The sequence below is a fragment of the Peromyscus eremicus genome, chromosome 23 (assembly GCF_949786415.1).
Source record: "Peromyscus eremicus chromosome 23, PerEre_H2_v1, whole genome shotgun sequence".
In the NCBI taxonomy this organism is placed as follows: domain Eukaryota; kingdom Metazoa; phylum Chordata; class Mammalia; order Rodentia; family Cricetidae; genus Peromyscus; species Peromyscus eremicus.
This window is the reverse complement of record NC_081438.1, coordinates 41069705-41097023: the sequence shown is the minus strand read 5'-3', so window position 1 is coordinate 41097023 and position 27319 is coordinate 41069705. Positions and strand designations below refer to the sequence as shown.

Genomic DNA, 27319 nt, shown 5'->3' with positions numbered 1-27319 from the left:
TGTCTGCCACAACGCGCTTTGCCGATTAGCATGTTCTTCCTTGTTTTATCTTCATTGTGTTCAGTTGTCTTGAGATTGCAGTGAATTTGTCGTTAGAAAGCTTCCTAGATGTCTCTAAACTAGTTGTTTGGGGATAGCCCTTCTTTATGCTTATTTTACATTTAAAAAAAATGTTATGGACCAGATGTCAGTCTTCTGAGTTTTTGGGTAAGTGGCTTTTCTTGCCAGCATTATACTTCTGATTCTTGATTCTTTAATTAATAGTTAATAAACTTATTGTCTTAGTTACTTTTCTATTTCTGTGATAAAACACCATGACCAAGGCAACTTATAGAAGAAAAAAGTTTATGCCGGGCGGTGGTGGCGCACGCCTTTAATCCCAGCACTTGGGAGGCAGAGCCAGGCGGATCTCTGTGAGTTCGAGGCCAGCCTGGTCTCCAAAGCGAGTTCCAGAAAAGGCGCAAAGCTACACAGAGAAACCCTGTCTCGAAAAACCAAAAAAAAAAAAAAAAAAAAAAAAAAAAAAAAAAAAAAAAAAAAAGAAGAAAAAAGTTTATTTGGGGCTTACAGATTCAGAGGGTCAGAGTCCATGACCACCATGATGGGGAGCACAGCGGCAGGCAGACACAGTGCTGGAGCAGTAGCTGAGACTCACATCTGATCCACAAGCAAGAGGCAGAAAGGATAAATGCTGGCAATGACATGGGCTTCTGAAATCACAAAGCCCACCCCTAGGGACACCCCTCCTCCAACAAAGCCATACCCCCTAATCCTTCTCCAAGCTGTTCTACCAACTAGGGATCAAGTGATCTAACACGATCAGCCTATGGGACCATTCTCATTAACCACCATTTTCATCTATCCATATCTTACTGATTTCTAAGATCATCATCAAATCTTCAGTGTTTTGTAGATCGTCCTTATACATACATCCTGAAGTAGTCAAGTCCAGTAGTGAGTAGGTGGCACACGAGACCATCTGTGGCAAATTAGAGCTACTGGTATTTATTACAAAATTGTCGATAAGATGTACACAAAGAAGGAGCCAAGGGCTTATAGTTATTGGAGCTGTCACTACCGCAGGGGGATGATGCCAGAGCCCAGAAAAGAAGAACCTCACACATATCCCTGGAGGGAGCACACAGTTGGCCATGGGCATAGCCAGTGGTTCCCTCCTTGCATTTCAACCGTGGCTTCCCATTGACCCAACGCAAAGGAAGGCAGATAGTGTGAGCCTCTTTGGGTACCATCCACTCTCCCAGTGGGTCTCAAAGCATGCAGCAAAGTAGGAGGCAGCAGAGCGGGTCTGAGAGCTCGAGAGAGGGCACCCAGCACATGAGCAAAGGCAGCTTCCCTTCCTGACGGCACCAGTGTTGTGGAGGCTGGAAAGAGCCAGCGGAATTTATCTTTACTTATAGATGACTCCTGTCCTTTCATCCAAAATCTCAATTTTATATTAAAAACCAAAAGGTTTTTTTTTTTTTTTTTTTTACTTTGTTCATTAAAATTCGGTGAGGACAAAGGAGAGTTAATGTTGGAATGTAGTTTGAAGCTTAGAATCTCTGATAAAAAAAAAAGTTTCCATGGGGTCCTACAGAGCCTTTTAGGAGAGAGAGAAAGAGAGAGAGAGAGAGAGAGAGAGAGAGAGAGAGAGAGAGAGAGAGAGAGAGAGAGAAAGGAAGGAAGGAAGGAAGGAAGGAAGGAAGGAAGGAAGGAAGGAAGGAAGGAAGGGATGGATTCCTATGGTTCCTATAGTTTAAGTGTAAGCTGTTCCCACCTCCTACTCTCTCCCAGCAATTTACTAATTAACTAATTAGGAAGGAAAAGCCCAGAATGTTAAATGACTCTCTGTCCTAGTTAGAGTTTCTGTTGTGACAAACACCATGACCAAAATAAGGAGAAGAGGGTTTATTTCAGCTTACAACTCTCAGGTCACATTCCATCACTGAGGGAAGTCAGGACAGGAACTCAAGGCAGGAACCTGGAGGCAGGAGCTGATGCAGAGCCCATGGACAGGTGCTGCTTACTGGCTTGCTCCTCATGGCTTGCTCAATTCACCTTCTTATAGAACCCAGGACCACCAGCCCAGGGATGGCACCACCCACAGTGAGTGAGGCCCTTCTCCATCAATCACTAGTCAAGATAATACCCCACAGATTTGCCTGCAGGCCAATACAGTGGAGGAATTTTCTCAATTAAGATTCTGTCTTCCCAAACATGTCTAGGTTTGTGTCCAAAGAAAAACAGCAGTGAGCAGCTCACTCTCCTTAAGTGAAATGCCAGCCTTTTAATTCTTGATGAGTATTACATATAAATATGTACACTGTAATGTACATGCCACAGCTACTATGAGATTTAAATGTGAGCAGTCCATAATTATCTAAGATGCGCTGTTAGCTCAGAAACATGCACGTGCCAGACTGTGTCTAATCCATAAATGTTGCATGAACATAATGGGAACAGAGCTTCCTCTGTGCCAGCTATTATTCAAAAACCAGTGTTCACACTTCCACCATAAAGTAGCCATCACGACTGTGATATTGTACAGGTGAGGAACAGGGTTTTGCCCAGAGCAACACAGCAAGGCAGTAGTCAGGACTTAAAACTAGCGTCTCTGGGCTCTCTTGTCTGTGCTTCTCACTGTGATGAACACTCACTTGCCAGGAGAGTGAGGTGGTGTTCATTTGGGGACCAGGAAGGATTTAGTCACTGTGAAATACTTTTTCATCTGACTTGACTGGATTTTTTTTTAAACCAAGTGGTTATGTCTTCAAATTGGAACTTGTCAGGACAAGTAAATACGTAGGCAAACTGATAATGTCTAATTTTTTACTGTGTGGCGCATGCTCTAAAGAGGCAAAGATGTTTCCCCAGAATGGGGGGTGGGGTGGGGTAGCATCTGCTTCCAATTCAGAGGAAGGTTTAGAAACATTAGCTTTATTATAACTCAGAAGGTAGGGGAAGTGAAAAATAGGAAGGCGTGGCAGTCACAGTGAACTGACCTTAAATGTGACCTTAGCTGTTATGCCAAGTATTACCCAGAGGTTTTCCTATGTAACAGAGGCACCTAAAGTTAAAGCCATGTTCTGGATATTGACAGTAACCACCCAGTTGGTATGAGTCCTATTTTGAGGAATAGTCATGGGGCTGGGATCTCTTCTCTTGTAGCATCAGTAGGGAACGTCAAGATTACTGCAGACTTTGCTACCAAAAAAGAGAGGAAGAAAGGATGAGAGGAAGAGGGGAAGGGAAGGAGGGGGAAGGGAGGAATGAAGGAAGGAAAAGAAAATCTGAGACCGTTGAACTTCGGGTATTTTTGGAAATGTCCTTTGTGAAGGGGGAAAAAAAATCTTCCCAACTGAGAATTCTATGAAATCATCAGTCTGTAGCCTGTGCTAGGTGAGTGGGAATAACGTCGATGCTCTTCCCCACCTCCACCTGAGGGTGTCTGATAAGGATGGACACTAAGGGCACTTAGCATTTAATCTTGTCCAAGGTCGGGCGCTTGTTTTCATATTTTGTACTTACACTGTGCTCTCAAAAGCATTTTCTGTGATAAAAATAAAATCGTGTGCTATTTTTAAATGCCATCAGCAATCGTAATAGGCCGTAGCTGTGGTTAAGATGGGGGATTTGGGCAGAACGTGTGGCCTGAGTGCATTGGCCTGCGTTCACATACAGCAAAGGGCATTAAGCTCTGCCTCCCCTTTCCCTCCTAGATTCACAGTTTCCCATCAACATCGTGGCTGTCAAAAAAGACCATGATTTTCTTGAAAGGGACCTTGTAGAGCCTCTTTGCAGGTAAGTCGGATGAGTGAAGCACCTTTGACCTTTGTTGCTTGCCTTGGTCTGTCTCCATTTGGGTAGCACGAAGCTGAAGGTTGAGTTTAGCGACGAAGGACACATTCACTGTGTGGCCACTGTCCCCAGACGTAGGTCCTGGTAACCTGAGCATGCGCAGTTCCTGTTTCTGTAGAGTTTAAATCCCGAAGAGGGGGCTTTAGACATTAGATTAGGAAAAAGAGGGAGGAAGGGGAGGAGTGAGGAGAAGACAGAAGAGGAAAGAAGAGAAAGGGCCTGGGTGTTTCAGGGTATGTTAAATGCGTTTCGAAAAAGTAAACTGAGGATCAGAGCAGTGTCTGGACAGCACAGATGAGGTGGGGAAGGAGTCAGGGTGGGCAGCCATCACAGGCGATGTCTGAGACATCCTTTGCATATGTTCAACTTGACCTAAGCTTGTTTTTCGTATCTAAAGTCAAGTGGATATCTCTTTGAACTGGAACAGGTAAAGCCGAGTAAACCCAGTGGCAGATTGACATATTTCAACCTTTATTATGTGATGAATCCTCTAAAGAGGTAAAGATGTCTGTGTGAAGGTTCCCCTTCCCTACACACACCCCAGAGTAGTGGGAGAAGCCCAGGTGGAGAGATGAGGTCTGAGCAAAAGAACAAATAAGTAACCATTGAACTTTGGTCAATGATTTTGAAAAGCCAGCGGAATCTATATTCTTAGGCAAATTCTGACATGGAAAGTTGACCGCATCTTTAGAACGTTGCAGTTTCCTGGCTAACACTCTGGAAAGAGATCAGAGCTGGGGTAGGTGTCAGCTGTGGTTCACTATCAACTCTTCAGAAAACGTAGCGAGGACTTGCAGATCCCGTACTGGTGACCCTCAGTCCACTGCTCCTTCTTGCATTCCGGCATTTGATAAATATGAGTATTTAAGAGGAAGTTAATGATGAGTACAGCGAAAATAATCTTAGGCTTGTCAGATCCCCGATACCTGTTTTTGTGTTCAGAGCTGCTCACTCCCTGTTTCCTGTATGACGAAAAAAGTAGCTTTGTGTTAATGAATAGTCTCTGCTATTCACAAAGACAATACTGTGTGTCTGCTTAAGTTTGATGCATCAATCCTGTCAGTTAAAAGAGAAAAGAACTCTTTGAATCAAACATGGGAACTGGCTGGCTCAACAGGTTGAATGCCCTTGCTGCCAAGCATAACTCCCTGAGTTCGATTCCTGGGACCCACATGGTGGGAGGAGAGAACCAACTCCCAAAAGTTGTCCTCTGACGTCCATACATGTGCTGTGGCATGGACACACACACACACACACACACACACACACACACACACACACACACAGTCAAGTCATAGATCTAAATGGATGAGGGCCGTTTGGACTAGAAAACAAATAAGCACCGATGCCCTACCTCTGTGAGAGCCCGTGAGGTGAGCGGACGATTTCCTTGGGATCCTTCCAAAGCTTTGACTTGGAAGAGCAGCATTTCCTCTTCTCCTTCCAGAAGGCACACCTGCAGCAGGAACAGACCTTCTGACAAACACTCATTCCACACAGTACAATCCAATTAGTACCTCAGGCTGTTTTTCCTTTCGGTGTTGAATACATACATTCCTGTTGGCTGACATTTAAAAAAAAAATCCTATTTTTAAAATTATATTGTACTTTCTTTTTCCATTAAGTCTTCTAAATTTTGTTTTCTGTAAAATGACTTGTAGCATTATGTTTATACATGTATATACACACATATGTATATATTCAAAATGGACTGGTTTGGAAAAGCTCCATCCACTGCCCCTGAAGGCCCCACTTCCTCTGCGTCCAAACCCTGGCAACTACAGATGTGTTTTCTATGCCTACAGTTTTGTCTCCGTCAGGGCATCACAGATATGGCACGGGACAGTATATGGCTGTTTTGCCTGGCTCCTTTCCCTTGGTGCAATGTTCTTAAGATTAATTCATGTTGCTTTCCGTTTCAAAAATATATCCCTTTCCATTGTACGAACAGACTTCCGGGTACCCAGTGTGACACTTGAACATTGGTATGTGTGGTTTCGTTTGAGCATAAATGTGTATTCCTTTTCACTGAAATCTTAAGAATGAGGCTGTGGGGTTCATGGCAAATCTGTTTTAACTTTATAAAGAGGCAGTAACTACTTCAAGTAACCCTGTTATTTTGTATTTCCAACAATGTATGAGGGATCCAGTTACGCGGTCCTTTGTTAGTATGTTTTTGTTTTGCTCATGGACATTTTAACAGTTGTCTGTCTATTATTGCGTTGTGACTTTTAATGTGCATTTTCTTAGTGACCAGTAAAACTACACATCTTTCCATGTCTTACCAACCTATCTTTCCCTGCAAAATATCTATTCAATCTTTTTCTCATTTCTAACTGAATGATGTTTATTGTTGAGCTTGGGGGATGTTGTTGTTGCTGTTGTTATAAATACCTCTTTCCTCAGACAATGCATTTTGTCAGTGTTTCCTGCCAGCCTGGAGATCCTCTTTGCAATGTCACAGAATGAGAGGTTTTTTTTTCCCCCTAGCCAAATTTATTTTGTCCATATTTTAAGAGTGTATCTAAAAATGTCTTTGCTTAAATAAGATCACAAGGACGTTAGCCTGTACTGTTTGAATCTGAGTTTATCTTAGTAAGTACGAGGCCTGGGTCAGGATTCATTCATTGCATTTCAACATCTAATTGTTTCAACTACCTGTTGAAAGGCCTGGACTGCCACCTCCCTCACGTCACTTTGACACGTGCCTGTGCACTTGCGTGTGTGTGTCTATGGCACGTGTGCCACAGCGCTTGTGCGAAGGTCAGAGGACTACTCGCAGGCGTCGGTTCCTTCTCCCACCTCCTGGGACTGGTGGCTGAATTCAGGCCGTCGCCCTCGGTGGCAAGCCTTTGCCCCCGAGCCATCTCGCTGGCCCTAAACATATCTGTGGACTGGTAGTCAGTACATGGTTAGGTCTCCTGATGTTTACAACAGCAAACTGTAGTCCACAGCCCAGGAAAGGGTCTTGACGATACCTAAGAGTACATCCTTCTGTCCGTGCTATTGTCTTTACAACCAGTTTTTTATCACTAGAATGCCGTTTTTATACTTTTTTTACATCCTGTAAAATCTTCTAAGCCATTGTATTCATTCTCGTGAGAAAGCACTTGGCTGGAGGGATATGAACCTCGGCTCTCAGGGTTCTGTGAGCCGTGGGTAGAATGGAGGCCAGAGGAAGAGTCACACACCCTGGGTGGATCAAAGGAAGTGAGGAGTAGGTTGACAGCCAGAGGTGGCTGGCTGAAAAGCAACAAGGGCAGGGGATTGCTTTTCTTCGCCGTGAGTCCCACACAGTCCAGGTTCCCTGCCTTGTGAGCAGCGGAAAGCAGCAGGTCTCCCACCGGAGAAGAATGGCGGGCTCCTAAAACTCGGAGATTAATGAGCAGTTAATTAGAAACTTGCCTACTCAGAGGACGAGTCTTGATTAATGCCGAGTGAACAGTAAGAGGTGAAATTCTCCCCCCTCCCCACTTTGTGCACTGTATTCACAGAGATAGTGAATTTTCTACTCTTTTTTGATTTTTGAAATTGCCTGTTTATTTATTTATTTGCTTGTTGTGTGACAGGGGCACCACAGTGTGCATGTAGAACCAGAGGACACATTTCAGGAGTTGCTTCTCTCCTCCCACATGGGTCTTGGGAATTGAACTTGGGCCCTCGGGCTTGGCTGCAGGCACCTGTACCTGGCAGGCACCGTCTTGCCTACCCCTCCGCTTTATTTTTAGAACTTTTTGAGCTGTACGGTTCTCATGCTTGCTCAAAACGCTGAGGCCCTGCAGAATGGTGAAGGGAATCAGTGGAAGGGAGCTCCTTCCAGGGAGACAGAGGCAGGCAGGAGAGGGTATTCATCACAGGGGTGTTACTCGCCTGTGTAGACAAGCAGTGCATGTCTCAGATCCCAGTCTACCGGAGGCCTGTTGAACAGGGAAGCGTAAAAACACAGCTCCTGCTGAGGATGAGACCGCAGAGGAAGCAGGGTGGATGCACAGCTGTCTACCTCTTGCTGTTTTGTAGTTCTTGGGTTTAGTCCCCAGAAACCAGGCAGACTTGCTGCCTCTGCTGAAGAGGGGAGCAGCTCCCCAGATGGCAGCTGAGTTCTTTCCGTGTGGCTGCAGGAATGCTGGCAGAGAGGGCTGCGTCCAGCAGGCTCCGTGAGGATGATTGCTGCCGGCTGGAAGAGCTCCGTTTCCAGTACACAGCAGTTACAGTTACAGTCAGTTCTGTTTTTCTGCTCGTGACTGAACCTTGACTGAACAGTCTTTTCCCCCACGTGTCATGAAAAGCTCGTTGCAAATCCAGTTGTCTAAGTGAGCTGGTTGGAACTCAACTCTATGGGACACCTTTGGGACACCTTGAGGACACAAAAGGTGTCAAAAGAGCTTGCCAAGTTTGTCCTTTGAGGCAAATCACAGCTCTGGGGAGGTGAGATGCTCCATCCTCGCTGTTGGGCTGAAGGATTATTCACTATGCTGGGTGCGGACACAGGCCGGGATGCTCAAACATGACCTTTGAGTTCCTAATGTGAAGGTAGTGACTCCTTTGCATAATGTGTATTGTTAATTGATGTTAATTAATTACAGTCTATGACAAATGAGGGCACGAGCTGTGTTCACTGTCGTTTGGTGACGGAACTGGTTATGACTACCCAGTGCCGCTTCCCCTGTGTGTTTAAAAGGATGAGAAGTGATGAGGAGTCTCCAGAAGCAAGGAACAGCGATGGGAAGATGCAGGGAGAAGGGTGTTACAGTGCACTGCTGCACACACCCCTGTTTGATTTGATTTGACAGTCTTGTGAAAATAATGTAAATCTTTTCCCTTTAAAAATACCTACGCCAGGTGGTAGTGGTGCAGGCCTTTAATCCCAGCACTCGGGAGGCAGAGCCAGGCGGATCTCTGTGAGTTCCAGGCCAGCCTGGACTACAGAGCGAGATCCAGGACAGGCACCAAAGCTACACAGAGAAACCCTGTCTTGAAAAAAAAAAAAATAAAAAAATAAAATAAAATAATAATAATAATAATAATAATACCTATCATAGAGGGTACTAGAGAGATGGCTCACTGGTTAAGAGTACTTCCTACTCTTTAGAGGACTGAGGCACCTACATGGTAGCTCCCAACTGTTAGTCCAGTACCAAGGGATTCAACACCCTCTTCTGGCCTCCCTAGGTGCCAGACACACAGGTGGTACAGACATACATGTAAAACACCCATACACATAAAATAAAATGATGATAATAACTGTCTTTGTGCAAGCTGATTATGTCACACACACACACACACACACACACACACACATCACTTTCGTACAACACAGCCTGTACTTTTTTTTTTTTTGCATAGGTGACCTTTGACCCTGCTTTCCTCCCACACCTCAGCCAATGTCCAGAGGCAGTTCCTGGATTTAAGTACTAGCACAGGGGTGATTTCTCCTGCTCCAAGCACTTGGTGGAACAGCCAAAAGGGAAAGCAGAGGGAGGCACGGCCTTCCTGGTCTGGCTCTGTGGTGGCATGGTGACCATCATTTGCTTACTTCAGACTATATCTCTAATGCCCTTATCACATCCCATGACACTCCAGACACCATAAAGCCTTCTAAGCATGGCCTGTGACTTTTGAACGCCCTGGAGTCTTGGGAATTACGTAGCAGAGTTGTGTATTTGGCGTGGAGCATCCACTCCACTCCCCGAAATCTGTGTTTGCCAGACTCTCAGCACCAAGTCCTTTCCCACGCCCTGGGGCCCCAGCACATGGAGGAGCCCCCACGACCCTGGGTCAGGAGCACATCTTCACTGGCTTTGGTCCCTGGATGTCTTTGAAGTTCCCACCCAGGACGCTCCTTGGCTGACAGGGTTCCATCCACCGCCCTGACAGGAGCCAAGGGTAAGAAGGTCAGGCCGTTGGAATGAAACCAGAATGGTCTGGAAGAGATGACCGCCCATCTCTGCTTGCAATTCCTCCCATGCCTTTGGCAGGAAAATAAAAAATATCGCAGGAAACCAGCCGTTAAATCACTGTAGGAGACCCCGTGACCCATCTGAGGTCTGGCCGGGGAAATGTCAAACATGAGCCTCAACTACGAGGAAGGAAGGGACCTACTGTTTTCCTACGGTCGCTAAGGGAGGAACAGACTGCCTGTGAGTGTCCCCAGGCTTCTGCACGGCATGAGTCAGGACCTGACAACCTGCTTCTGGCCCCTCACACTGACCCTGCTGCTCTGCCTCCACCACGGCCTTCCTCCTGCCACCAAGGCACCGTCTTGGTCTGACTGTCATCCCTCCCCCAGAATCCTCTCACTCTGTTTCCCCTCCTGACCACTGCCTGGCCCCTGCCACGGTCCTCGGAGCTCTGAGGGACTTTCTAGCTCCATGTCGTGGATTTCATCTTACTCAATTGCACGTCATGGATACAGGGCCTTGTCGCAAATGAGACTTCAATAAATATTTGTTAAGTTGAACCAGGGCTTGGCAGAAATAATCTTTCAGCCCACAAATTACCATATTGCTTCTTTGGTTAGAAAATATTATGATGATAAACTCTCTTTTCTCCCCTAGAATAGCTTAAAATGCTGTCCTTTGCTGACGGCTTCCTCCTCCCTCTCCTCTTCTTCCTCCTCCTCCTTCTTTTTCTTCAGGTAGGATCTTACTATGCAATCCTGGCTGGCCTGGAACTTGCTATGTAAACCAGGCTAGCTTCAAACTCATGGAGATCTGCCTGCCTCTGCCTAGGGCTAAAGGCGAGCATCCCCACACCCAACCTTCGCAGACTTTCCTAAGAGAACATTTAGTGCGCACTAGCCTCCAGCTCTCAGGATCCACACACTCTCAGCTCTCCTCCTGTCTACCCTACACCGCCCTCTCCAGCCACTAATTTTACCAAAGGAATGTGACGCTTTCATACCATTGGTTCTTTCTTACATACTTGACGCGGTTAACCAACTGCTTCCTCCTTTCCTGAGTGCAGGTTCTTTGGATTCTAAGGCGCCACCTTCGGCTGGTTCCCGCTGATCTACACTGACTTTCACCTTCCTGAGGCTGGCTTCCTTCCTTGGCCCCAAGTCCTAACCACTGGGCTTCATGAGGGTTCTGAATTCCTTTCCCTGGCTTGCTTGCTTTTAGTTATAGTCAGCCCTTGATATCCACGGGGTCATCGTCCCTGAATTCAACCAACCTCATATTAAACCTAAAACAACCACTTACATGATGTTTACATTGCGTTAAGTACTGTAAATAATACAGGAGTGATTTTAATTATAGGAGAGGATATAAGAGATTATATACCAACGCTGGCCATGTTCCATGAGGGACTTGAACACCAGAGGACTTTGGTGTCTGCCGAGGACTCCTGGAACCAATCTCCCAAAGATATAGAGGGTCTACTCCATTCCGTAAGCTTCACACTTACCATCTGTACTCCGCTCACTCTCAGGTGGATCTGGATGTCACAAAGGCCCTAAATTTTAACATAGGCAGACCAGAGCTCATCATCTTCCTCATATCCCTCTCCCCACCAACTTCCATATTTTACTGCTGTCTACACTTGACAGCCCATTCACAAAAACCTGAAACCTGAGACTTGGCCTCTCTCTGCCTTCCTATCTTCCATATGAGCCGATCGTCACATCCTGCCCTCACATAGACACCCCCTGATGCTCTCTCTTTACCACTCTTCCGTCTCTCATTCAGATTTCTCTTCTCTTTAATTAAAAATTGTTTTATTCATACAATCTATTCTGATTACTGTTTCCCCTCCTGTAACTCCTCCCAGATTGTCCCCAACTCCCCACCCACCCAAATCCACACCCTTTCTTTCAGTAGAATACAAACAGGCACCTAGAAAATAATAATAATAATAATAATAATAATAATAATAATAATAATAATAATAATAGAATAGAGTAAAACCAAACTAGAATAGGACAAAACAAACAGAAGAAAAAGAGCCAAAGAAAAAGCACAAGAAACACATATTGATGTGTTTGTGGGTCCCCCGGCAATGGGACTAGGACTTATGAACTGGCTTTTTAGAGCCCATTCCCTATGATATGATGCCTTACTCAACTTTGATGCAGGAGGGAGGGGCTAGGTCCGGCCCCAACTTGGTATGCCAGCCTGTGTTGACTCCCCAAGGGAGGCCTAACCCACTATGAGGAGGGGATGAGGGGGATGGGGATAGGTGAGAAGGAGCAGGAGAAGGGGAGGGAGGGGGAACATGGGTTGGTATCAAGGAAAGAAAATTTTTTAAAATAAAAAAATTATTAAAAAAACACATATAGATGCAGAGACATACATGTTCTCACACAACATAAAACACAACACATAATATATAAAAACACGACACATGTAATACATAAAAACACAACCATAATGTGTAAGCAAAATATTTATAAGGTTAAAAAAAAGCACAAATCATTGTGAGTTAAAAAAAAACTTCATAAAAATATTGAGTTTGTTTTATGGTGGCCATCTACTGCTGGACGGACATTGGGCCCGCCCTTAAATGCGGTTTGAGACTCCTCGGGAGAAAACTAACTTTTCATTTGCAAGCAGTTATCAATTGGAGATGGAGGCTGGTGCCCATGTGCCCCTCTCAGCACTGGGAGCTTCTCTGGTATGGACCTGTGTGAGCCTTGTGCACGCTGTCACAGTGTGTGCACCGGCCCTGCTGTGTGCGGAAGGCCTTGTTTCCTGGGTGTTCTCCAGCCCCTCTGGCTCTTACAACTTTCAGCCTCATCTTCCACAGGTTTTCTGAGCCCTGAGGGGACGGATTTGATGGAGACATCCCGTTTAGGACTGAGTATTTCGAGGTCTCTCACTCTCTGCACATTGTCCCGCTGTGGGTCTCTGCATTTGTTCCCGTCTGCTGCAGGAGGGAGCGTCTCTGGCAATGGCCGAGCAAGGCACTGGTCTATGAGTACAGCAGAATGCCATTAGGGGTCATTTTGTTGCTTTACTCCCTTAGCAAAACAGTAGCATTTGGATTTCCCCGGGGCCCTTGGCCCTCTAGCCTCAGGTTCTTGATTACCCAAGACGTGTCAGGCGTGGGTCCATCCCATGGAATGGGCCTTAAATCCGATCAGAGAGTGGTTGGTGACTTCCACAGCTCTGTGCCACCACTGCGCCACTGCGGCTTGCAGGCAGTCACCACCGCAGAGTTCAGGGTTTGCAGCTGGGTTGGTGTTGACCTTTCTCCTCTGGTGGTGTGCAGAGTTCCTTCCAGGACCATGAACACCAGTTGGTAGAATGGTGGAGGCTCTGGGTAGGCACCAGCTTGATTTCTCTGGATTCAGTGAGTTGTGCAGGTGCTGTCTTCAGCAACAGGGCCTAGTTCTGTTTTTGGAGAGAAACCGATAGCCTTGGCAATAGCCTAGGTTGTTTGGGGCTCTCCATGGGGTCCCTTTGGCCAACAACTCAATTAGATGGAACCTACTCCCAGAAACGGAGGCTTCACTTGGTGACTTGGGGCTTTGTCTTCCTCATTATTTGTTGACTCCATTCAGATTTCTTTCTCATATGTACATGTTTTGAGAAGCCTCTACTGTAGTAGATTTCCATACAACCCTCAGCTATAGCTCGTCACTTTAGCTGTCCCTCCCCATATTTCCTCCCTTAGCCTTTCCCCTCCCGCTTCGAGCTTCCCAGTCCCCCCCCTCCCATCCAGAATTATCTATTCTATTCATCCTTCCTAGGGTGATCCATCCCTCCCCTCCCGGACCTCACTCTGTACCTAACCGCTGTATTTATACAGATTGCAGCCTTCTTATCAAAGACTTAACAGCTAACATCCACATATAATTGAACACTTAACATATTTGTCCTTTTTGGTCCCGATTACCTCACTTAAGATGATTTGTTTTTGCTAGCTCTATTCATTTATCTGTGAATTTCATAATTCTGTTTTTATAACAGCTGAGTAATATTCCACTGTGCAAATGTACAGCATTTTTTTTAGCCATTCTTCCATTGATGGACATCTAGACTGTTTCCAATTTTTGGCTTTATGAACAGAGCAGCAATGTCTGATTCAGATCCTTTCAAATTTCATTTCAAATGATTTATTTTCTTTTTATTTATGTGTTTGTGTGTGCCTGAATGAGTTTATGTGCACCAAGTTCATGAAAGTGCCCACTGAGGCCAGAAGGGTATGTTGGATGCCCTAGAACTTGAATTACATGCCGTTGTGAACCACCTGTGTGGGTACTGGGAACGGACCCTGGGTCCTCTGCAAGAGCAGCGGGTGCTCTCGACTACTGAGCCATCTCTCCAGTACCTCATCCAGATTCATGAGCCATCTCTTGACTGTCCCTCTTAGATTCATTCTCCATCCCACCTTAGGTATATGTCTAAGAATGGCGATATTCCCTAGCATAATTTCCTTCAGTATCTCCCCAATGTCCACATACTGCTCCTAATTCCTTCATTCCAATCCTCATGGTCCAGCCCCTGCCTCCCTCTCCAGACTGACATCCCTAGACCATATCATCCTATGTGATGACTGTTTCCTTTGCCTGCAATTATCCTAGACTGGGCAGCAAATTTCTTAGCTCGTCATAGTCTTGCTCACATATTATCTTCTTGGTCTGGAGGACTCAGGAAGTGACTTGCTCCTTCCTCTCTTTATCATGCTCGCAGCCCACATGGGACTGTGAGAGCCTCAAGGATAAATAAGAACTATCTTTTGTTCATCTCTGTATCCTCAGCGTCTTCCTGGGGCACAGAGCACACACCCTTAGATAGATGAATATCAGCTTTTCTCTCCATACCGACTTCCCTAGCAGAACCCCAAGTTTGACGCTTAGCATGAAACAGCTTCCTTCCCCTTTGGTGATGTATTAGCCCATCTATAAGATATGACAGCAGCAGCAAACTGAAAAGATTTTGTGACCATTTCTCCTGAAAGGCTTAGACTGTTTTGTTTGCATTAATAGCTAAACCCAGATTGCTACAAGTGCGAAGAAGGTTTTTCTCTCCATGGGTTTTCTCCTTCAGTGGAAAGTGAGCCGAGAAAGTACGCCAGGAGCATGGCACTTACCTCTGTGTTCTGGATTTTACTAAAAATGATTCCTCAGTAGACAGAAACAGTAAATTAAGGAGATAGGACCGACTTCTGGATGTCACTCATGCTTCACTCCCTTGCGCGGACGGTCCTCCCAGAGGCCTGTCTCCTTGTCTGAAAGAGGCAGTGCAAATGGTCCTGGCTGGACAGGCTGTTACTTTCACGGCCAGTTGACTCATTTGGTTTTGCATCTCTGCTCGGCCGCAGGAAGGCAAGCCAAGTACGGTTGTAAGCTATCATGCTCAGTGCTCTGGGTTCTGTTGTTCTGACTGCGCCAACATGATCACAGTGATCTGAAGACACCCATAGACTCGTGTAAACGATGTTCATATAGAACGTCCTTCTAGGCTTTCCAGGAATCAGAAGAAGAAGAAATTGTGGTATAAGCTCAAGAGAGGCTCCAGTCAAGTCCAGCTCTCTATTTGTGGAAGGCAAAATGCACTCTATAATTGAAATTCTCATTCATGCTGAAACAGTCTGCCAGGCAATCACAAATAGACCAACCCAGACCATCTGAGAATTTGTCTTATTATTTATGATTAAGTTTAAATGGAAATAAATACCAGAACCATGTTTTTGTCCTCACTGAAGGTTGACTTCACTCACACCAGAATTTTATAGCAGTTTGATAGAGTGCAATGAGTGTTTCCGGTGTGTGATGTATTCTCTTACCTACAGGAGCCAAATCTGAGAGAGGCGATTCTGTCATCTGCCTTTCCAGTGTATGCCTCCTCCAGGCTGTGTGCTGAGAAAGGTTAGCCACTGTCCGCTTCACCTTACGTGAACGAAGTCACAAGCCGGTGCTGTGTCACGCCATGAAGAAGCACACTGTTTCAGACTGCATTAAATGTATTTTCCTCTGTAATGCTCTATACCAGTGATTCTCAACCTTCCTAATGCTGTGACCCTTTAATACAGTTCCTCACATTGAGGTGACCCCCCAACCACAAAATTATTTTTGTTGCTACTTCATAACTGTAATTTTACTACTGTTACGAATTGTTATGTAAATATCTGTTTTCCGGTGGTCTTGGGAACCCCTGTGAAAGGGTCATTTGACACACACCACCCCGAAAGGGGTCGCGACCCATAGGCTGAAAGCCATTGTTCTGGATGATTTATGTACAAGGTGACTGAGATTGTACCCAACACTTCTAAATGCCTCCAATGATGATAATTTTGCACATTAGATTAAGAGCTAATTAGCGTACTTTGGAGGGACAAAAGACATACAGACCCCTGAGCTGGAGACAGTGCCCATGTAACTCCTAGATAGGCATGACGACCCTTTGTAGCTAAAGTTTTCCTGCCTGGCCCACAGTCAGGACAAATCTCTCTCACCTGCCAGTCCCACAGCCGCTCAGACCCAACCAAGTAAACACAGAGACTTATATTGGTTACAAACTGTATGGCCGTGGCAGGCTTCTTGCTAACTGTTCTTACAGCTTAAATTAATCCATTTCCATTAATCTATACCTTGCCACGTGGCTCGTGGCTTACCGGCATCTTCACATGCTGTTTGTCATCCTGGCGGCTGGCAGTGTCTCTGACTCAGCCTTCCACTTCCCAGCTTTATTCTCCTCCTTGTCCCGCCTATACTTCCTCCTGCCTGACTACTGGCCAATCAGTGTTTTATTTACCAACCAATCAGAGCAACACATTTGCCATACAGAACATCCCACAGCAACCCTTCTGTAACACTAGCACACAGGACACACAGATAAACAAGCTGGCTTATCTGGACTGACTGGGTTGATGAGCTCTGGGTTCAAATGACAGACCCTGACCTAATATATAAGATGAAGAATTATCAGGAAAACACTCAATGTTAACTTTTGGCCAAAACACACACACACACACACACACACACACACACACACACACACACACACACAGAAAAGCATATATATACACACATGCACACACATACACATGCAAAGAAAAAAACTCTAAAAAAGAAATACAAATCACTTTATATTCATAATTTCATAGTCTAATAAGTAAAATTAATAATTATAATAAAAATTATACCTTTTCAGTTGACTGTTTTTAGAGCACTTTGAGGTTCATAAGGAACTTTAGCAGAAAGCCAGTGCCCCCATTTGCCCCTTGCCCTCACACGTGCATTTCTACCACTATGAACATCCCCCAAAGGGTGGGCCGTCTGTTCCACTGCAAAGTGCACCGTGTACATTACAGCTCACACTCTCTACCTTAATTCTGTGGTTTTGACAGGTGTGCAATGACACACGTCCACCACTGTGGCATACGCAACTGCTTCACTGCCCTAAAAATCCTCTCTTCTACCTAGGCATCCCTCCATCTCCCTAGTCTCTGGCAACCACTGGTCTTTTTGCTATCTCCATAATTTTAACTCTTCCACAATGCTTTATAATTAGAATCACAATTTACAGCCTTTTCGTATTGGCCTTTAATGCCCACTTAAGTTTCCTCCACGCCATCCGTGTCTTTATAACTCATTTCTAATTATCAACATTCCGATGCCTGGTTGTATCATAGTTCATCTTCCCGTTCACCTGACATCTTGATTGCTTTCGAATCTCACCGATGATGACTAAAGTGGCCGTAAACACCAAGTGCAAATTTACACATGGAAATAAATCTGAAAGCCATCTGGGTGGCTACCAAGTGGTGTGGTTGCTGGATCGAAGGTGGTTTCGCAGTAAGGAACGTTCAGCTGTGCTCTGAGGTAGCTGAGCCATTTGCCATCCTCGCCAGCAGTGACCGAGAGTTTCTGTTACTCTCTCTCTCTCTCTCTCACCAACCTCGTTGAAATACACAGTGGTAGCTCATGGGAGTTTTAATTTGCAATTGGCATGTGATACTGAACCCTTTAAATTGTGCTTTATTTCATTTTTATCTGTGTGTGAGTGTGCACAGGCGTGTGTGCCCCTGCCCATGAGTACAGTAACTGCAGGCCAGAAGGATGGTGTGAGAGCCTGTGGAGCTGGAGGTAAAGATGGTTGTGAACTTCCCAGTGTGGGTGCTGGGAACTGACCTCAGGTCTTCAGGAAAAGTGGCAGGGACTCTCAGCTGCTGAGCCATCTCTCCAGCCCAATACTGAGAACTTTTTAATATTCCTACTGTGTCTCTCTTTTTGGCTAAAGACAATTCGCCCATTTTTAAACTGGGCCATTTGTTTTCTTATTGTGGATTTCAGAGTTCTTTGTACGCTTTATAAACTCCATCAGATATCTTTCATAAATATTTTCTTCCAGTCTACTTTACCATCTCATCCTCTGTATGAGCAGAAGTTTTGAAATCTGATCACTCGCCTGCATCTTTGATGTTGAATCCAAAAGGTCATCATATACTGGAGGCCATCTGAATTTTCTCCTATTTTCATGTTTTTATTCTACAGTTGCACGCTTACGTTTAGGACTGTGTTCCATTCTGAGTCTGTCTGTATCAGGAGCAGAAAGTCTGTCTAGAGTCACTTCTTTTCATGGGATTGTCTAGCTGTTTCAAGACCATTTGTTAAAGGATTCTCTTTTGTCTCTTCCCTGGCCTTTGCCCCTGTGAAGGCCGGGTGACTGTATTTCTGGGGTCTGGTTGCCGCTGTGAGTCGTCTCGTGTTGATCTGTCTGGTGGTCTACTGTTCCCAATGCTCCCCAGCTTTCACTGCTGTTCTTCACTGTGAAGCTGGAGCTGGGAGACGGCCAGTCTCCACCTCACTCTTCTCTGCCAGGAGTGTGTGGCAGTCCTGTGTATTCGGTCCTCCTTACAGCTTATTTTTTTTTTTTTAAAGATTTATTTGTTTTATTTTCTGTGTCTGGGTGTTTCGCCAGCATGCATGTCCATGTGTATGCCTGGTACCTCTAAAGTTCAGAAGAGGGTGTTGGTTCCCCAAGAACTGGAGTTACAGATGGTTGTGAGCTGCCCTGTGGGTGCTGGGAATCAAACCCAGGTCCTCTGCAACAGCAGCCAGTGCTCTAACCACTGAGCCATCTCTCCAGCCCCTATTGTCAGTACTGTTGATTTGAGCCTTCTGGCATACATGAAATAGTATTTCCTGATTTTAATTTGTATTTCTCCCATGACAAACAAATGTTGAACAACTTTTTGCGTGCTTATCAGCCATTTTTATATTGTCTTTTAGAAGTATCCCTTCACAAAGTTAGACCATGGAAAAAAATTAAATTGTTTGACTTACTGAATTTAAGAGTTATTTGTGTACTGATAGAGTGCTTTAGCAGGTATTACATATAGTATTATATAATGTTTCCTGAATATTTTCTTCAAATAGAGAAGTAATTTTAAGTGAAAATATATTTTTGAGTTTAGATGTGTCTAAAAGACCAAGTCTGTGAAGACAAATCTAGCTTCCAGCTTTCACAAATAATAAAATGTCTCCATATATCATGAATATAAAGTATATTTAAATGTGTAGTATAAGAAGGATTAGACCTTTGATGTTTTTGTGCCTGTAGTAAACCAAAATCTTTTTCACAAAGTCCAATGATTTGTTTGTGCCTCCAGCCACAAGGGATGAACAAGTATACTAGATAAGTATATTGTATAAACAGCATACAGTCCTTCCCTAAACAAACCCATGGAAGAGTTGCCAAAGGACAACAGGGATGCCTTTTAATTAACACACCGCTCTGAGGTGGAACTGGCCAGGAAGACAATCTGCCAGTTGTAGCCACAAATCCAAGAAAGCAGCGTCTCGGCTGTGGACATCCTGATCTGGAACCAACGCGTGTTTTGTTTGACACCATCGTGAACGCACAGTCAGTGGGTAAAGTGTCAGTGACTGAAATGAAGAGAATCGTCTTCCGTGTATAACTGAACATGTGCTGGGATACACTGAGAGCAGAAGAAGTTCCAGTGCAAGGCATTGGAGTAAAGGCAGGTATTGCCTGACTCAATGTGGGACAAGAAGAGATCGAATCAGGACCAAAGGCGAGGCAAGACGTGAAGAATATCACAGCAGCACTTACTTGACCAGATTCAGTGTGCAGCGCCTACTGAGCCTGAGGGTTAGTCTCAGGCTGACGCTTCTCTGGTGTGGATGCCTGTTGGTGCTCAGTCAAGACGAGACAGTAAATGGGAGAGATGGGTTTTGGAAACAGTCCAGGAAGTTCAGTTTTAGCCTTTGAGCCTGAAAAGCCTGAAGGACCCCACAAACTGGCAAGAGCAGTGAGTGGTTTGAAATGTCGCTCTGGGGCTCGGGGGAGATGAGATGGAAAGGAGATCTCAAGTCATCAAAGTCTGGTATTCTCTGAGATGATATGAGGTGCTTTTGTATGCTCATGCACAGTAAAACCAGATTCCTCTGGTTTGACTCCTAAAGACGCATTGTGATATATGCTCTGTAGAGACTACGCAAGGGGTCTGTGATGTGTGTGATAGGAAGTGATAAGAGGATTCACAGTCTTAAATGCCAAAGATAATGTTGAGCTGTAATTGTTGTCCATTGCTAGAAATAGGGCTTCACTTAAAAGAAACTACATAATTTGGCAATTAGGAAGGCATTAGTAAAAATCAAAAAATAAAATAACTAGAAACAACCTGTGGTAGTTTGAAAGTAACTGGCCCCAATAAGCTCATAGGGAGTGGCATTATTAGGATGTGTGGCTTTGTTGGAGTAGGTGTGGCCTTGTTAGAGAAGGTGTGTCACTGTGGGTGGGTTTTGATGTCTCATAAGCTCAAGCTTCACTCGGTGTGACACTCAGACCACCTCCTGTTGCCTGTGTGATCAAGATGTGCCTCCTTCTCCAGCACCATGTCTGCCTTCATGTCCCCATGTCCCACTGTAACGACAATGGACTAAACCCATAAGCCACTCCATTAAATGTTTTCCTTTATAAGAGTTGCTGTGGTCATGGTGTCTCTTCACAACAATAGAAACCCTAACTAAGACACAACCTGAATGTCCACCAGCAAGAGAATAGATAAACCAGTTATATATCATGATATGAAAAACTACTCGGCAAGTAAGTATGATTATTAGTGCTGTACTTACCAACATATCAGTCTTAAAAACATCATGCTGAACAGCAAAACAAAAAGCCATGCACTATAAAATGCATGCCTAGGGTCAGGAGAGATGGCTCAGAAGTTAAGCGCACCTGTTGCTCTTCAGAGGACCCATGTTTGGTTTCTAGCACCCATGTGGTGGTTCACAACTGTAATGACTCCAGTTCTAGGGAATATAATGCCCTCTTCAGGAGTCTGCAGGTACTGCGTGAATGTGGTGCACATACACACATGTAGACACTCATATATAAAATATTTTTAAATGCATACTATGTAATTCCATTACTATGATGGCCAAGGATAAGCAAAACTAACGTCTGGATGATGAAGGTCAAGGCAAATGCTTCTGAGAGTTGATGCTGTGATTGGTAGGTTCAGCAATAAGGAACAGAGGAGGCACTTCCAATGTGAAGAAATATTCTTTACCTCTCTTGGCTGCTTATAGCAGCCAGAGGAAATGTTATTGATCAAAAATGAGATTACTGTCAGCCGATGGTGGTACACGCCTTTAATCCCAGCACTTGGGAGGCAGAGGCAGGAGGATCTCTGAGTTTGAGGCCAGCCTGGTCTACAAAGTGAGTTCTAGGACAGCCAGGGCAACACAGAGAAACCCTGTCTTTTGAAAAAACAAAAACATCAGCAACAGAAGAGCTAATCACTGAATTTACTTGCTTCGAAAACACCCCACCAACTTTCAGAGTCATCTCTTCCTTCACAACATCAAATGTCCACCCAGAGACCTAGAATATTTATTTCCAAAGCAGGAGACTAAATCTGCATAGAAGATTCAGTGTGCTCAGGAAACTAAATCTAACTGATCAGTGGAGACATTCCTAATGGAACTCCATCTTCACTACGGACTCTGTGATATTCAAGAATTGGCGTCAAGGTGTGGGAGGCTTAAAAGGAGGCAGGTTGCTTGAAATTAGATGGAAAAGTGGGGGAAGTTTGACCTGTACCCCTGGGTCTATTCCTGGGTAATTATCTCCCTCCCATCAGCAAAATACGTGTTGATCCCCAGAGAAGCCAAGGTACTAGCACAGCTAAAGTGGGTTCTCTGTTGGAACAGGGCCCACATGACAGTCAGCCCACATTCTGAATAGTGTCCTAGGCCTTTTGTACTGCTGGGCTCCAGAACAGAAGACAATGTACTTCAGAGGGGTCTCAACTGTAAGAAAAAACCGGAACTGAGAGACACCTGTCCAAGGGAATTAAGTTCATAGACCGTCTGACAGGGTTTAGATAACTGGAGATATCTAAAACTGGAGACACTGGAAGTGTCTCCTCTGCTCCTTATTGCTGAACCTACCAATCACAGCATCAACTCTCAGAAGCATTTGCCTTGACTTTCATCATCCAGACGTTAGTTTTGCTTATCCTTGGCCATCACAGTAATGGAATTACATAGTATGCATTTAAAAATATTTTATATATATATGAGTGTCTACATGTGTGTATGTGCACCACATTCATGCAGTACCTGCAGACTCCTGAAGAGGGCATTATATTCCCTAGAACTGGAGTCACTACAGTTGTGAACCACCAAAGCATTTGCCTTGACTTTTATCATCCAGATGTTAGATAAACACAAGAATAGTAAGTAAATAAACTCTATGCACATTAACTCTAGGGACACTGAAAAGTTGAAAATGAAAGGATGATACATGTGGGAATAGAACTTTATGGCTGCAATAAATATCAAGTACGGATTTATCCAAAATGTGTGCGGATCGGGCAATGGATGGGGGATGGGGATAGAGATGGAAAGAAAATGAATCTTCTGCTTCTAAAGAACAAATTCAATAGAGAATTAACCAAACTGGAAAGTCGCGAAACGGTGTTAACCGAACGGTGTAAGAATGGTTTTAGAGATAAATGAAAGCATTGCAAGAACTGCCGGAAGAGCGGCACACGTACAGGGGACGACAGTGACTCTTGAGCCACACGTGAACGTTTAAAAAAAATCAACACAAAATAATGAAGGTGTTGGCCAAGAGACTTCACCAAAGTAAGACTTAAGAATGAATGAAGCCGGGCGGTGGTGGCGCACGCCTTTAATCTCAGCACTCGGGAGGCAGAGGCAGGCGGATCTCTGTGAGTTCGAGGCCAGCCTGGTCTACAGAGCAAGATCCAGGAAAGGCTCCAAAACTACACAGAGAAACCTGTCTTGAAAAACCAAAAAAAAAAAAAAAAAAAAAGAATGAAACCGGGGCTGTTCTCAGCAGTTAGGAAGGAGATGCTGGGACGCTGTAAGCAATGGTGAGAAGCAGGATTGGAGGGTGATGGTAGCTTCCTCGGTTAATTAGAATTAGAATTAGAATGGGCTCAAGAAGAAAGCAGTTGAGAGACTGAAGAGTTAGCTTTGAAAAACAAAAGGACAGTCTTTCCCAGGAAGCAGCCAGGCAGCAAGGTAAACAAACGAGGAGGAGAAGCTGTTTACCACAAAGGAAAGGAATATTACAGGAAGGCATGGCTGCCAGCTGTTTTGTTTTTCCCTCTCAGCTGGCAGCAGTGGCGAAATCATCCTCAGATGGAGAACTGAATCTTTGGTGGTCTGGGTTGGAGAGCCACAGGGGGGCGGGGCGGGGGGGGGCGGGGAGGGGTGGAGAGGGGGCGGGGCGAGGGAAGGGGAGGAGGCGGGGAGAGATGGAGAGGGGGCGGGGAGAGGGATGGAGAGGGGGCGGGGCGAGGGAAGGGGAGGAGGCGGGGAGGGTGGGGAGGAGGCGGGGAGGGGTGGGGAGGAGGCGGGGAGGGGTGGGGAGGGGGCGGGGCGAGGGCGGGCGGGGACTAGAAGGAATTCTGCTGGGTAGCAATTTTGAGAGTCCAGCTAAGGGTGAAAACCAAATGTATTTATTAGCTGGCATGCGCTGCCACTGCAGAATGCCAGCGACCGGGCAGCTTAACAGTGGGTTCTTACTTTTCACAATTCAAGACGCTAGAAACTTCAAGGTCAAGAATTTGGTTGTTGGTGATCTCCCTCCTGGAGAAAGCTTCCGTCTCTGTCTCTCCATGTGCTGAAGTAGGAGAGAACAAGCATGCATACCCTGGTGTCGTTTCTTACATGGACGCTAATACCAGGGGAGCAGGATTTCCCCCTCATGGCCTCATTTGGCCTTAGTGACATCCTTACTCCACATTCAGTTATACCAGGGCTATGCCTTCAACAAACAAGTTTGTGGGAAGACACAGCGGGAATAACTCGTCACTGTGGTGTTGTGAGGTGTTTTCCAGTATCCTCACTGCTGCAGAGCAGGAAGGAAAACAAGAATAAAAACGTGCCTGAGGGGGTCCACACCAGGACGGGCTTGACCGAAGTGGACAGTGGACAGTGAGCACGGGCTGGTGGAAGTATAGTTAATGCTATCTCAGTGGTTTCTAAGAAAGGGAGGAGGAGCCAGAAGGGCCTGGGTTTAGACCAGGAAAGGGTTGGGGAGTGGAAGGCTCTCCGATTAGGAAGTAGAGAACACAATCATTTTGTAGCTCACTTTCTGGAGATGCTGCCATGCCTCGCCACATACCTGGTTGATTCTACACTTTCAGGTTGACCAAAAGCAGAGAAAGGTAGCAGACCGGGAGGAAGTGTGCGCCCATTAGTAAATCATCCAATTCTCCTTTTTTTTTCAGACGACTTAATGCGTTGAACAAGTGCGCCTCGATGAGACTTGATGTGAACCTCCAAAGGAAGAAGGTGAGTGCCCCTCCCGGAGACCGTCACCGCCCCAGCAGTGCAGTCTGTACTAGCAGGCTGGAGGAGCGTGAAGCTGGAGGAGCGTGCGGCTGGAGAGCCGGCTCAGTGGTTAAGGGCACTTGCTGCTCTTCCAGAATATGGGAGTTTGGTTCCCAGCACCCCCGTGACTGTCAGCAACACCGGGTCAGGGGATCTCATGCTCTCTTCTGGCCTCCATGGACACACACACACACACACACACACACACACATACACACACACACACACACACACACACACACACCTGTAAAAAAAAAAAATCGAACCAAGGCAAAATTCTCACGTGCCCACCCTACGGTCTGTTTCCTTTCCAAATCTCACATCTTATTCCCACTACCTGTCTGTTCTAAGACCGTACTGAAAGGTGGATTTGGCGATTTCATTGTTTCGGCTTGTTTTAGTGGTTTTTTTGTTTTGTTTTGAATCAAAAGGTTGGGATAAAGAAATAAATATGTCAGTTCTTTGGCATGCCCTTTCAGAAGGCTGACGGCTGTAACCGTCAACCCACGTGTGATCCCATACTCCACAGTGATGGGTGGATTAAGAGATCCAGGGCAGGGCTGATGGGCCCACGCCACGCAGCTTCCAGTTGGCTCTAGTCACATTTTCTTTCAAGCACATGTCAGAGATGCCTCGGTTTTACAGCAGGTTCCTTTGGTGGTGGGAGTGCAGGAATTGGGGGACGGTGCAACTCCAGGCCGAGGCACCTGGCTCGTCCTTCACCGCTCTCCCCCAGGCATGCCCCAGTCACAAGAATTTGTTTCCACTTTAACCATTGCTACGACCCCTGCCTCTCAACGGGCATCCTGCAAACTGTTCTCTTTGTTTGCCCAAGAGTGGAGATTGCAGTTTGAAATGAAGTGGAGAAGCTGGGGTGGACCTCGGGGGTGAGCACTTAGTGTTCTGGGCCCAGGATTCAGCTGGATGCAGTACAGAAAGGACAGAAGGGAAAGACGGGGGAGAGGGAGGGAAGAGAGGAAGATGGAGGAGAGGGAGGGAAGAGAGGCAGATGGAGGAGAGGGAGGGAAGAGAGGAAGATGGAGGAGAGGGAGGGAAGAGAGGCAGATGGAGGAGAGGGAGGGAAGAGAGGAAGATGGAGGCAGGAACGAAAGATTCAGCATCCATAGTGTGTCTGAAATCAGTGATAGTCCAAAGTCCTTTGTTTGTTGGTTGGTTGGTTGGCTGGTTTTGGTTTTTGGGTTTGTTTGTTTGTTTGTTTAAGTTTTTAGAGACAGAGGTTCATGCATCTGGCCTTGAACTTGCTGTGTAGTCAAGGCTGGCCTTGAACTCCTGATCCTCCTGCCTCTCTTTCCCAAGGGCTGAGATGACAGATGTGAACCAATACTTACACAATCTAAATTGTTTGAGTGGGTTCATGATGGTCAGAAGTTTTGGATTTCAGCTAAGTATGCATTTCATAGTTTCTGATTAAGCAATAAAGCCTATGAGGGCATTCCAAAATCAAACACAACCCAACTCCAACGTGGCAAACACTCCTGGTCCTGAGCACTGTGGGGAAGGAAAACCCAATTTGCTCTCCATTGATGACTATCAGATAGGAACTCTGCACATTGCATTATCTCATTCATGTAGAGCTTGTTTGGGTTCTATGTAAGGAAGTTAAGCCTGCCATGTGCTCATAGCGCCAGGGTGAGTCTCACAGATGGCTTTTGACCTCAGGAGTGTCCTTAGGAGCAGCTGACTCCAAAACCAGGGCTCCACCTCCCTGTGCTGCTCTGCGCTCAATCTCACCGAATCCGTTCTTTCCCGGAAATTCGGGATTAAATCACTGAGCACTTTTTCCATGCAGCATCTCCATGTGAGGTCACTCAAATATGGGCTTATTTTGAAGCAAAGAGAGTAATACACTTTATTCTGGTTTGCACAGAGCAATAATTACACCTAACGCATTTTAACTCACCCTGGAGTGCCCTAACCCTTCAAAACCGACCCCCCAGGTTTCCACTCCAAAGCAACACCCCTCGAAGACTCTCAATCAATTTGGCTTAACTTCACCTTAAAAGCAGTTTGGGGTTGGAGCTGGGAACCAAGAATTTCTGCTAAGGAGGCAGAAGAGCAGAAAAACAATATCCAGAAAAATTTTCAAACATGAGTGAGTTATCCAGGCCCCAGACAAGCTTAAAATGTGGGACCAGACCTCCCAACAGCTGTCTGTGTAAGTAGACCCCTTGAGAAGTGTACACTTCCTATTTGAAGCATGCAGGTCAGATGTTGTTTTGATTATAACACATGGCTCTTATTAAACCAAATACAACCATTCTTGTGAGTGTAAAACGAGGGTCCTTAGGTGACTGGTCCGCGTGGGTCCCTCACAAAAGAGAACGTCAAAAACTACTGAGACGCGTGGTTTACCACAAGGGGAAGTGGTGGGGTCTTTGCTGTCACCTGCTTCCAAAACTCTCAGGCTGGACATCCGTGAACAAGGCTCTCTGTGCAGCCTGCACAGAAGCCGCTCTGTAAACTCGTCACCTCGGGACTCTGACACGCTCGGGGTATTTCTTGTGTTAGTGACAGTTATGCACACACTTTCACTCCCCACTTAGTTACGGAGGCCTCACACATACGTGCATGTGAGTAAAAATACTGCTTTTCATGTTGGAAATTGAAGGCTCATTGACTGGGTTTTCAAATAGAAGCATTCCAACACGAGGTCTC

General features: G+C 45.5%; 1 protein-coding gene across 1 annotated transcript in view; it reads left to right on the top strand.

Moving 5' to 3' along the window:
* The window catches only part of Stard13 (StAR related lipid transfer domain containing 13), a 170113-nt gene that overhangs the window by 107907 nt on the left and 34887 nt on the right, over positions 1 to 27319 (top strand). Inside the window, exons 3-4 of the mRNA XM_059249337.1 lie at positions 3720 to 3801; positions 24541 to 24604. Of these exons, the coding sequence (XP_059105320.1) occupies positions 3720 to 3801; positions 24541 to 24604 (146 nt within the window). The remainder of the gene's footprint in view (positions 1 to 3719; positions 3802 to 24540; positions 24605 to 27319) is intronic.